General features: G+C 43.5%; 1 protein-coding gene across 2 annotated transcripts in view; it reads left to right on the top strand.

Moving 5' to 3' along the window:
- NOTCH2 (notch receptor 2) overlaps positions 1–12,181 on the top strand; it is a 178,058-nt gene that overhangs the window by 112,714 nt on the left and 53,163 nt on the right. For both annotated transcript variants that reach the window (XM_004263258.4, XM_033436698.2), the window contains exons 6-11: positions 4,154–4,387; positions 5,722–5,877; positions 6,417–6,605; positions 7,547–7,660; positions 8,468–8,581; positions 10,268–10,501. In XM_004263258.4, coding sequence (XP_004263306.2) covers positions 4,154–4,387; positions 5,722–5,877; positions 6,417–6,605; positions 7,547–7,660; positions 8,468–8,581; positions 10,268–10,501 — 1,041 coding nt within the window. The remainder of the gene's footprint in view (positions 1–4,153; positions 4,388–5,721; positions 5,878–6,416; positions 6,606–7,546; positions 7,661–8,467; positions 8,582–10,267; positions 10,502–12,181) is intronic.

Raw genomic sequence — 12,181 nt, forward strand, 5'->3', positions numbered from 1 at the left:
ATATGCTAGGTAGCTCCTAACTTAGTGCTTTCTCCTTCCCTCCCTACTAAAAGAAAGTCATTTGCTTTTAGTCCCTCCTGTATTCTACTGGGAGACTAATGTTCACATGCAACTTTGATCATACCTTCCCCCACCTGAGAGCCTGCAATAACTTCCCTTTGCTTGCTGTATCAAGTTCAGAATTCATATTAGAATTCAAAGCCTCACATGGTCTCCAGCCTTTTCTCATTTCAAACCCCAACTAAGAATAGACTCCAGTCATTTTGACGTCTTCAAGGCCTAACCCTACCAACCTGAGTAAGCCTTCTTCCTCCAGCCGAGGCTGACGCTTCCTTGCCGTGGAGTAGTGGGGAAAGCTGAATGACCTCAGGCAATGGACTCAGCCCTTCTAGTAGATCTCCAAGAAACTTTCCTATTTCAATACTTAGTGACTTTTTGTCTTTATTCATTTCTACCAAGGGTCTTCTTTTATTGTCTCATGCTTCCATGCCTTCTCTGTGTGCTTTAAGAGCCTAGGATCAGGGACTTAGTCTGTAGATCTTGTGGACCAAACCCAGGGCTGGATAGTTAACTGTGCTGCAGTAGAAAGAACAGTAGTTTTGGAGTCAAATTGATCTGAGTTTGAATGATAGTGCTCTGACTTACCAGTGTATGACTCTGGGTGGGGATGGTGGGGTTGGTGGTTACCTAACCTTTCTGAGCCTCACGTTTCTTATTTTTAGGCTTCTGCATTGGTTTCCTCCTTTGCCAAGAGGGGTGGTGACATGAAGGAAGTACAGTATGTTGGCAGACTTTCCACTGGGAATTTTGGAACAAGCAATTTAGTGGCACCCTGGTTACTGTTTTTATATTCTGAATGTAATGACTGGTTGCTAGAATTGGAATGAGGAAAAAATTCTGGCATAAATATGCCTGGGAAGGGTTTTGTTCTGGAGAAATGGGCCTGAACCTTAGAGAAAAATGATCCATTCTAGAAAAGATTATTTATAAGCCAGTATTCTCTTGACTCTGTAGATTTGATTTCTCTAACAGTATCTAACACCAAACACCTAAGGTATTTGATGAAGGTATCTAACCTTCAAAAATCAACCTCATTAGAAAAACAGTCAACTGTACTCAAAAAATACATTTGATTTTTTGGACAGTAATTTGAAGTCATAATTTTCCCCAGTAATTTGATGGTGCGAGTCATGATTTTAATCTTCACCTTTCCTGTCCTGTCTCCTTCCCCATGCCTTTTTGTGCTTGGGAAGACTGAGATGCACAGAGATTGTTTTGATATGGTGAGATTCACACCTCAAGTCTTTGTTACGAATTTAAGAGTCAGCAGCTCTAGTTTAAATCCCAGCTCTCCCTGCCTCACAACGGGCAAGTTATTTTACTTCTCTGAGCCCGTTTCCTTAACTATAAATGAGATAATGATTGTGACAACTCAAGCACAATGCCTGGTTCATAGTACGCAATCAGTGACTCTTGGTTTCCTTTCCCAAGAGAACAAAACTTTCATTCCAAGCATTGTTTCATTAACCTAGTCTGTCTTACTACAATATTTAAGTGTCTGGGTATTATAATGCATACGAAATACATATGAGATGTTTTAAAATCACAGTGTCTCATACTCAGAATTATCACAGAACCAATAAGAAAGAAAAATAACATCCAGATTTCTCACATTCAGCAAGTCAGTTTGGTTTGACGATAGCACGGTACTTGAGTCATAGGTGTAAGAGACAAGACTCTCAGTAATTTCCAGGTTACAGAAACTCTTCACCTGCTTCTTGGTTATGTTTTCATTTCTAAATCCCACCTGCATCTTAAGTACACACCTATCTTTAATCTGAGGTAGCATTTCTGCCAGTAAAGTAGGGGAGCAAAGCTTTCTATACTAAATGACATCGTCTCCCCTGGGGAAGTGATTGCTCCTGCACTCACTCACTCGCTCACTCACTTTGTATTAGTTAATACTGCAGGTTGCAATTGACAGATCCCCATCTGAAATTAGGGAAACCTGTTGGAAGGGACATCTCTCAGAATGGCTGTGCTCTTGAATGGACTTATGAAGAGTCGGTCTTTGGGAACAATTGGAACCAGTAACTTGAATGCCCCCAGATTCTATTTTTCTTTTCTTGTGTACTTCTGATTCACTGTTATCATTTTGTGTGTAGACTGGTCATGTTATTCTTTTGGTCCATGTGGTAGAGGGTCTCTAGTCCAAAAGTTTGGAAAAGAGACACAGTGACAGTTTGTATAAGATGCCCACCCTGGATCAGTCAGCTGTGACCAGGAAGGCATATGCATGATCATGTAAAGACATGGCGGCTCCTTCAAGAATTATGTGGCTGAATTGGGGTGAGGAGAGCAGCACAGAAGAGGGTCCTAAGCGCAGAGTTCCAGAGATGCCCACACACCCATTCTGCCATCTTAGGTAGAGGGATCTTAGCTGGGAATACAAAAAATATCCCTGAACTGAGGTTGCCTGCAGCCAAGTGATGGGAGATTGCTGTGCGATCAAAGAAGTGCAATAGAATGATGTTGGTTCTGTAATAATGGATGTATAGGTTAGATAGGAGTAAAGAATAGGTTGTCAGTTAGGTTGGATCAGACACAGCTAGCTTCTGTTAGCAGTGATGGCTACACAGTTGGGCACTTTGCAGACTCTGGAAATACTTGAGCCAAGTTGAATTGTTATCTGGGGACTAGGTATAGCCTTGGCATTTTCTGAGTATAAAAGTCCTGTGCTTTGTCATTAAGAGGCCTCTTCATCAGAGTGCCTTTTTGAGTTATCCAGTGAGTTTTTTACAGAGAAAGAATTAAGGACACCTTGAGGTTTTTTGGGTTTTAGCCACTTGTCATGTTCTGTTTTAGAGAATTCATATGACCTGAATAGTCATTCCCTTTGGTAGCTCCCTAAACTGGTATTAAAAGACCTCTGATAAGAAAGATTCATCAGTTTGTTTTACAACTCAGGTGGCCTGGCACTAAATGCTTGCTAATCACAACTTCCTTGCTTATAAGTCGATTGTCACTGGGCCTAAGAGCCTTTGCCATAGTCCCCCATCCTTGCTCTCATAGTGACCTGCAGTCCATTCAGAAGTGGTCTTATTATCATCCTTCAGTTTGCTTTTTTAGGCAGAACAAACTGATCCTTTTCCATCTTCTAGTACATTAGGTCGGCTTCCCACATCTTATTCCACTAATCCAGTATTTGCTCCAGTCTCATCATCTTGGCTTTGCCTTTCACATTCATATTTTACCATGGCTCTTATTGTCCTTAGTTCCTTAATTTCTTCTCTCTACCCTTGCTTGCCCTTACCATTATTATTATTTTTTTTTAATTATTATTTCTTTCTTTTTTTTTTTTTGCGGTACGCGGGCCTCTCACTGTTGTGGCCTCTCCCGTTGTGGAGCACAGGCTCCGGACGCGCAGGCTCAGCGGCCATGGCTCATGGGCCCAGCCGCTCTGCGGCATGTGGGATCCTCCCGGACCGGGGCACGAACCCGTGTCCCCTGCATCGGCAGGTGGACTCCCAACCACTGCGCCACCAGGGAAGCCCTACCATTATTTTTAATTAAACCTTTTATTTTGAGATAATTATAGTTTCACACAAAGTTATAAGAATTAACAGAGAGATACTGTTTACCCTTAACCAAGTCTTCCCCAATGGTAACATCGCCCTGCAGAACTACTATCCAGCATCATAAACAGGATGTTGACATTGATACGGTCAAGATATAGAACAGTAGCCCTAAAGCTTTGATTTTTAGGTTGCTTCTCATTATTCTTGTCCTTACTCATCTCTTAGACTCTTCTCTCCTTGCTCTTCTCACTTATGTATTCATTGTCCCAGGGATTTAACCAAATCAGATTTAAGGATCTTAGAAGACTCAATTTTCTCTTTGATAGGTTGGCTAGATTTCATGGTGTCAGAGTTTCTAGGGATGGCAACTTGCATTCTGTAAATTATTTGCCTGGAATAACTATATGGATGTCTCAAGGTGGCCTTAAAATTCATGTGAGGACCTGGTCTGCTGTGAGTTAATTTTGCCTCAATTTCAGGCAGGTCACATGAGGGTGAAGAGTGTGTGGGGGCTGGTATGGTACTAATCCTCTGAGACTTAAGAACCCTAATCAAAGGCGCTTTTCCCCCCAAAGGACAGTTCTGCACAGAGGATGTGGATGAGTGCCTGCTGCAACCCAATGCCTGTCAGAACGGGGGCACCTGTACCAACCGCAATGGGGGCTATGGCTGTGTGTGTGTTAATGGCTGGAGTGGAGATGACTGCAGTGAGAACATTGATGACTGCGCCTTCGCCTCCTGCACTCCAGGCTCCACCTGCATTGATCGTGTAGCCTCCTTCTCTTGCATGTGCCCAGAAGGAAAGGCAGGTAAGGCCAGCGGAAGAACAGAGCTGGAAATGAGGGAAAGGGCTGGTGAGCAGTCGGGATTTCTGCCTCCTTCTCTTTCATCCCTTTTGGGGTATGTCCTTTTAATTTCCATCTGTAGGAACATGCCTCTCAAAGCTGTTCTTCTGGAAATGTAATTAGCCAAAGTGCTGTGAAATTAGTTTTCTTCCTTAGGACTTTTGGCTCTCAACTCTGTGTACCTCAGTTTTTCATCCCTCCAAAATGAAAGTTAGCAACTATTGCCTTGGGAACATCTATAGCCCTCCTTAAGATTTTAAGCTGAAAGGCAACTCCGAAATTAAGATGAATTTCTCAGAAATTAAGACAAAATTACTCACAAATGGATGTAGGCAGTTAATTTTGAGAAGAAATAATCCATTTACTCAGAAAAAGCTGGCAAGAGGGAAACAAGTGCATTCCAGCTCTCCATATTGTCCTCTAAGGGAAGGTTTTTACCGACTGCAAAGTTAACCTTGCTCTAGCCTTTCAGTTTAACAGCTTCTGGTTCTAGGAATAGAGCAGTGAAGGGAGGAATGTGATGGAAGGAGATTGCTTAGTGAGAGAACTTGGTGCCTAGCAGTTTTGAAATGTTCTTATATCTATGCCTTTCCAAAAGCCCCACCTCCAGCTTTGTAGAAGAAGCCTTAGTCACCTCTTCTTAAGCTAATTTCAGACTGGAAAATCCAGTTCCCATGTGAACTCTGCAGAACATGGGGCCTAGTAATATCTTCAGAGTCCTGAGGGCACTTGAGCCAGGAATGTTGACACTATTAAAAAGCTGCCCGAGTATAGGCTGATAGGTTTTTTCTTCTGAAGCTCGTGAAATGCAGGTGGCCCCAAGATGATCAGGTAGCATGATCTCGGGAAAGAAAGTAGGTTGCCTAATAAAATATAGGATGTATGTATTGTTTGGGACATATAGTAAATAATTATTTGTTGTTTCTCTGAAATTCAAATTGAACTGGGAGTCCTCTATTTTTATTTGTTAACTAAACATGACAGCACAATGGGAAGTATATCTCCCTTTTCCTGTCTCCATCATCTAACCATCTCACTTTATGGCCTTACTTTATCTACCCTTGGGGAGGGGTCCAGCTAAGGGCTCAGGGTCAGGCTATCAGGGTTGTCTGCAGAAGCTCCTTGCTTTGCTGCTGCCTGCAGCATGTCCCTAAGATTGGGTCAGGAAATTGCCTCTAAATCTTCATATTGGATTTTGATGTGCCAGTCATAAGGTTTTCCCTCCTCCATGAAAGAGAAAACTGTTCCCCAAGTAAGGGACATTTTCTCTGTCTTCTCCTTACCCCACCCTGTGATAGGTCTCTTATGTCATCTGGACGATGCATGCATCAGCAACCCCTGCCACAAGGGGGCACTGTGTGACACCAACCCTCTGAACGGGCAGTATATTTGCACCTGTCCACAAGGCTACAAAGGGGGTGACTGTACAGAAGATGTGGATGAGTGTGCCATGGGTGAGTACACAGAACCTTTCCGATTCCTCATGGTGTCTGTCGAGCTCAGCAAGCATTTAAGCTGAAGCGCATTTTACTCTACGAGCATGTTTCACCCAAACCTCGGATCTCACCTGTTACATGCCCACTGTTCACAGCTAACCTTTCAGTGTAACCATATATTCTATTCTGGGAACTGAAATATATAGAAGGTTTGTACTTGACTCTTAACATAAAGCCCTACCTTAGTGACAGTTTGGGCATAAGAACAGTAGAGACTCACAAGAGTTGAGGTTGTCCTGATTTGTCTTTCTTTCCTTATTTCCTCCCTTCCTCCCTTCCTTCCCTCCCTCCCTCCCTCCCTCCTTCCTTCCTTCATCTTGTTTATTTATTTACTTACTTGCTTATTGATTGATTGATTAGAAGAAAATAGGAAATTGAGAACCCGATTATTAAAGACCTGGCCCTAATGCTAATAATCTGACCCACTTCTGTAGTCCACGTTTGTGGAAGCCCCATCAAGTGCTCTGATCCTGGTGATTGGTGCTTGTGTCTTCCAGCCAATAGCAATCCTTGTGAGCATGCGGGAAAATGTGTGAACACAGATGGTGCCTTCCACTGTGAGTGTCTGAAGGGCTATGCAGGGCCTCGTTGCGAGATGGACATCAACGAGTGCCATTCAGACCCCTGCAAGAATGATGCCACCTGTCTGGATAAGATTGGAGGCTTCACATGTCTGTGCATGCCAGGTACATGGGCCATCAGTGTGTGGGATCTAGACAGGAGGCACTGCCCTGTGCTTCTCTTAGGCAGAGCACTCAGTATAGCGTGGCAATTCCATAAGCTCTGTTACCATTTAATCCCCCGCCAAGGGGACCCTTAAGGAGTAAGGCCATCTTAGAATTCTTAGAGCTATGAAAAGCAATCCCATTATGTCAAAACCCAGATACATGTGAGAGAAAAATTCAGAAGATTTTTAAAATGCAAGTATACTTTGATTTAATAAAGGATTTATCATAAAAATTCTTTAAATAGCAAGCTTTCCTTACCCCCTGATATGTTACAAATAGCATACCATTCCATTTATAGAAAATAATTTTACCCATAATTGTATAGGCTCTTGCCATTTACCTCATAGTGAGATACACATGCTTTGTTATACTCTGGAACTCTTCTGCAGAGACCATTGCTTGAATCCTCAGACAGCACCGCTAAACCCAGCTTAAAAATGACGGCTGTCAGTGGCTGCTTTGCCTGATTGAGGGTGCTGGCCTCTCTACCCTTGGCAGGCCTTCCTGACCTTTACTTGCACCCTGAGAGCAACAGCGTCTCTGACTCAGCTGGTCTTTAGGAACTTGGACTGGGGACCCTGTGGGCCTGGCACTGTCCTGAAAGCAAAGCCTGGACTGATCAGAGAATGTGGTTCGGTCTTTGTTGGCATGCTAGGTCTTAGCAAGGTCTTTGGAGGTGACCTCTTCCCCCTCTCCACAGAGGCATGGATATCCCAGAATATTCCCCTGTCTGGCTGTTGCTTACAGTGACTGTTTCCAATCATAGCAGAGTCCTCTTTTCCCTCTGCAGAAATGTTCATACTCATAGAGGATATAGTCATCTTTGCAACTTTGTGCTTTCTTGGCTAGAACATGCCTTTGTCTTTTTCTAAGCCACTTGTGTGGTCCATTTTGTCCAGGTTTCAAAGGTGTGCATTGTGAATTGGAGATAAATGAATGTCAGAGCAACCCTTGCGTGAACAATGGACAGTGTGTGGATAAAGTCAATCGCTTCCAGTGTCTGTGTCCGCCTGGTAAATGCCCACCACCTGCCCCCGTTTTCTTTGAAAGCATAAAGCTGGCTGACCACAGGGACGGGAGGAGGGAGAGAACGTGTGTGGGCTGTACATGAGGAAGTCATTAAAGTGAGTGCTTCAGGATAGGAGTGTGTGTGTACAGAAATGGGGGATTTGTTTCAGCCAGTGTATCTTCCAAATCCTTTGTGGCCAGAAGTCCAAGTCTATTCTGAATGACCCATGACCTCTCTGTCTGTGTGTACATTTGGGAAAGTTCATACCTCACGGAAGCCTTAGTTCTAGGTTATTCAGGATTTTATTTTTTCCTGTGGGTCATATTCTTGAAACCTTTCTGTGAGATGATTATTTTTAGACATTTCACCCATGGGTACAGAAACAGCACAAGGCGATTCTTTGCAGAGAATGCTGTGTCTCTCCTTTGGCTCCCCAAAGCTGTTGTTGAAGACGTGCTAAATTTTCTGCCAGAGTCTATAGCCTCTCTTGTTTCTTTAGAGAGGAGGTCCCAGTTCTTCTGAAGCTACATTCACTTGTTAGGGGGCTCTGCCTATAACCATTCAGTCCCTACTTTAACTAGAAGTGAACTCTGTGGTGGGAAGAAAAAGGTAGAGAGACACACAGGTACCTCTGATGCCCTGAGCCTAACCCAGTTATCCTAGTTACCTGTTGGGTAGAATAATTCTACATTTGCTGACCCATGGGTATAAACCCTGCCAATAACAACCCAGTTCTCTTTGGGCATCATTCTCATAGTAAGGAAGGCATAGGATAACCCTTTGACTTGTGTCATCGCTGTACCCTTTTCAGGTTTCACTGGGCCAGTTTGCCAGATCGATATTGACGACTGTTCCAGTACTCCATGTCTGAATGGGGCAAAGTGTATAGATCACCCAAATGGTTATGAATGCCAGTGCGCCACAGGTAAGAATTTTTCACTTCTTATTCCCCTGGTAGGTCTGCCTGAACAAAACAGGAGACCGTCCTCTTCTAGCTGCCCTGCCAGGCCAGTCCACTAACATGGGCTGCTCTGGGTTTAGAAAGAGCTTCTTCCAAGCCTCTTTCTTGCTGCTCTCTCACTGTTTCCTCTACAACACCTGCCTCCTTCACCACAGTCGTGGCCTGGCCTGGACATTTCCATTTGGTGCCCCTGTCTTTCTTGGGCAGATTTTGGCAACGGTGAGTTTCCAGCTGGCTTGACCTACTCCTTTGGAAAAGGGAAGAGTTCCAGGTGAAAGCTATTTTTCACTGGGGCTTCTCAGCAGGAGACCTGTCTCTGTGTTTCTTGAGGCAAGTGATCGAACAAAGGCCCAGAAATCTGGGGGCAGTGGTGTGCAAGTGCAGAGGTTTTCTGCATAAAAGATGACTGATGCTTTGAGAGTTGGATGTGTATTTGAACGGGGGAGGGAGCCCTGTCTGGGAAAGTTTGGGTCCTCTTTCCTGACTTCTGCTACTAGGGTCAAAAAGAATGTTTACAAATATTCTACATTTCTGATCTGTGGCGACATTTCTAATTTGGGAGTAGATTTGAATAAGCCAAATGTCCCTTATTACACATTTGCTTCTGCACAGACCATCATTGTGTAGAAAAGGACTAGAAATTAGTAGCAAACATGAATTCCCAGTTTCTTTTTTCATCTGACTGTTTAAGAAAGGAGTTATGAATATAATTCAAGATATTTTTTCTTCTTTTAGAAGATGGAGTCTTAAAGGATTTTAAGCATCATGTGCATGATTTTTTTTGTGATCACAGAAAAGCAAACTAAGTCATAACAATAAACACAGAGAATTACTATTTCAGTAGTATTGGAACATTACCACTTGTTAGGCCTACTTAGAGAGGGCCCTGTCAGATGGTCCACTTAATTTTCTTCTCTTTTCACAAACGTTTGTTTCTGGTTGGAGAGGTTTCAGGTTTTGTCTTCCTCTGGCCAGATTATGCTTGTGGAGAATAACCTTCACTGGAGAGAATTTACAAAGCTTGAACTCATGTTTAAACGGGAGGAGAGCCCTCCTAGAGTCTTTTAAAAGGATTTAATGTTGAATAAAGGAACTTTTATTTGTCCCTTTTCTTTTAACTGTCATAACTTGTTCATTCATTTTATTTAACAAGTATTTATTAAAAGCTTACTGTATATGCATAGATCCCTGGGAGGTTGAGAGGAACAGAGAAAAGTTCTCTGTCCTCTCAGGTCAGAATTGGGAAGATAAGGTACATGAAACCATTAATATAGTACCTGTATATGCAGTTGGGTTTGGGAGGAAAGGAATATAGAGGTAAATATATTAAGGAAAAATATTGAGAGCTATTCCCCACTGAAGTCCAATATTAAATGAAGATGCAGTTAAAGCGTCTCTGCAATGAAATTATTATTTAGAAAAAGCTATTTGAATTCTACAAATTTGACTTGAAAAACTTTATTTTAAGCAAAACTCTCTAGGCTTGCCTTATAAATCAATGCAAATAGTCAGTTCCAACTGCTCATTGCCTGCAGTATGAATTGTTTAAGACTTGGGATGTGTAGGATAAGTGGATGCCGGCTACATTTATGTTCAGGTATGCAATGTCTGCCTTGGTTTTTAAGCATCTTTGGTACAATTTCTTCCAAGGATTCACTGGTGTGTTGTGTGAGGAGAACGTTGACAACTGTGACCCTGATCCTTGCCACCATGGCCAGTGTCAGGATGGGATTGATTCCTACACCTGCGTCTGCAATCCAGGGTACATGGGCGCCATCTGCAGCGACCAGATAGATGAATGTTACAGCAGCCCTTGCTTGAATGAGGGTCGCTGCATCGACCTGGTAAATGGTTACCAGTGCAACTGCCAGCCAGGCACATCAGGTAAGCCCATGCCGTATTTCCTTTGGAGTTTTCACTGTTTTTCAGAAACAATTTATGCAGATGTCTCAGACGTTCTTGGCACATGCTTAGATACCTAAAAAACAGTCTTGATTCTGAGAAGCTCGGCCAAAGCCATGGCCAGAAGTGTCTCAGAGGCAGATGGCTCTAGCCAGCAGAGGAATGAGAGACAATAGCTTTGCAAAGCTGATGGCTTTATGTATATGTTTTTCATTAAAAGGAGGCACACCACTTCAAAAAATTGAAATTATTATTTAAAATTGAAAGCCATCTTGCCTTTGTGGCTTGATTTGATCGTCTTTGTTTCTTTAACCTCCACCTCAATCAGATTAATGAAGTTGGTCCTCCCTCCCTGCCTCCAGTTCTTCCAATAGTTTTTCCTCTGTTTCAGAGTCCAGTATTTTTTTTTTTTTTTTTGCGGTACGCGGGCCTCTCACTGCCGCGGCCTCTCCCGTTGCGGAGCACAGGCTCCAGACGCGTAGGCCCAGCGGACAGGGCTCACGGGCCCAGCCACTTTGCGGCATATGGGATCTTCCCGGACCAGGGCACGAACCCGCGTCCCCTGCATCGGCAGGCGGACTCTCAACCACTGCGCCACCAGGGAAGCCCAGAGTCCAGTATTTTTAATGTGACACTTTTCTCCTGGTATTTTTCTCTGGTGGGCCTTGGCCATCTGGGGGGCGGGGAATCTAAAGGAGAGGAGAGACTTTGCAACACGTTCCATTGTCAGTTAGAATGCAGAGCTGCCATTTCCCATCCCAAGTTCCTTGCTGTTTCCTGACTCCAGTTGAATGACTGTTCGTTAGTCGTGAGGGCATGCTGCTCCTTGCTGGGGAAATGTTGAATTGTTTTCTCAGGCAGCAGCATTTCACAGGTTTCAGTAGATCCTGTTTTATTTATTCGAGGAATAATTATGGTCACAACTGTGGTTAATGGACAGAGAAGTTCTGTGTCTCCGATCAAAGGAAAATGTATTAGTGGAAGATTAACTAGTGTGTGCCTTTGTTAGAAGGGAACCTGCCAATACGAGGAGTGATTTATTGAGAACTCATTTTCCATTTAAGGAAAATGGCCTATGTAGGGGGCAGAGGTGGGGGAGGAGGTTAGCTGCCCTCATTTCATCTTGTTATTTCCAAATCCATTTCTTCAAACTTGTCAAAGGCCTGGTCTTCATCCAGGAACCCGTACATGCCAAGTTTGAAAACAAAGTCCTTTTTGAGTTGCTCAAGCATACGAGAAACATCCCATGCCTTCCCAGTTGAAAATGCCTTCCCCCTCCCCACGTTTAGATAACTCAGTAAAAGAGCTGAATAGATCTTTGTGAAACCTTCCAAAAGCAATTTGCTTCCGGGCTGGTCCCCCGACATGAGAAATTGCAGTACGGAAAGAAATTTGAGAGATTTACAAGCGATTGAATGGATGCCTTTAGAATGGTCGGGCTGTTTTAGGCTTTGCTGTTGTTCCCGTTACAACAAATGTACTGGACACCTGGGTGAGTGGTGGGCTGGCAAGCACTTTGTTTTCTCCGGGATTATATAATAATGCCAGGTTGGGTCAGGTGTGTTCCCTGGGGAGGAGAGAGAAGTCAAGGTGAAAGTAGCTGTCAGTGAGAAAGGCAAGCAGTGAATAACAGTGGTGTGCAGGCAGCATAGAGAGGGAAGG

This window comes from Orcinus orca, chromosome 1 (assembly GCF_937001465.1).
Source record: "Orcinus orca chromosome 1, mOrcOrc1.1, whole genome shotgun sequence".
NCBI classification, from domain to species: Eukaryota; Metazoa; Chordata; class Mammalia; order Artiodactyla; family Delphinidae; genus Orcinus; species Orcinus orca.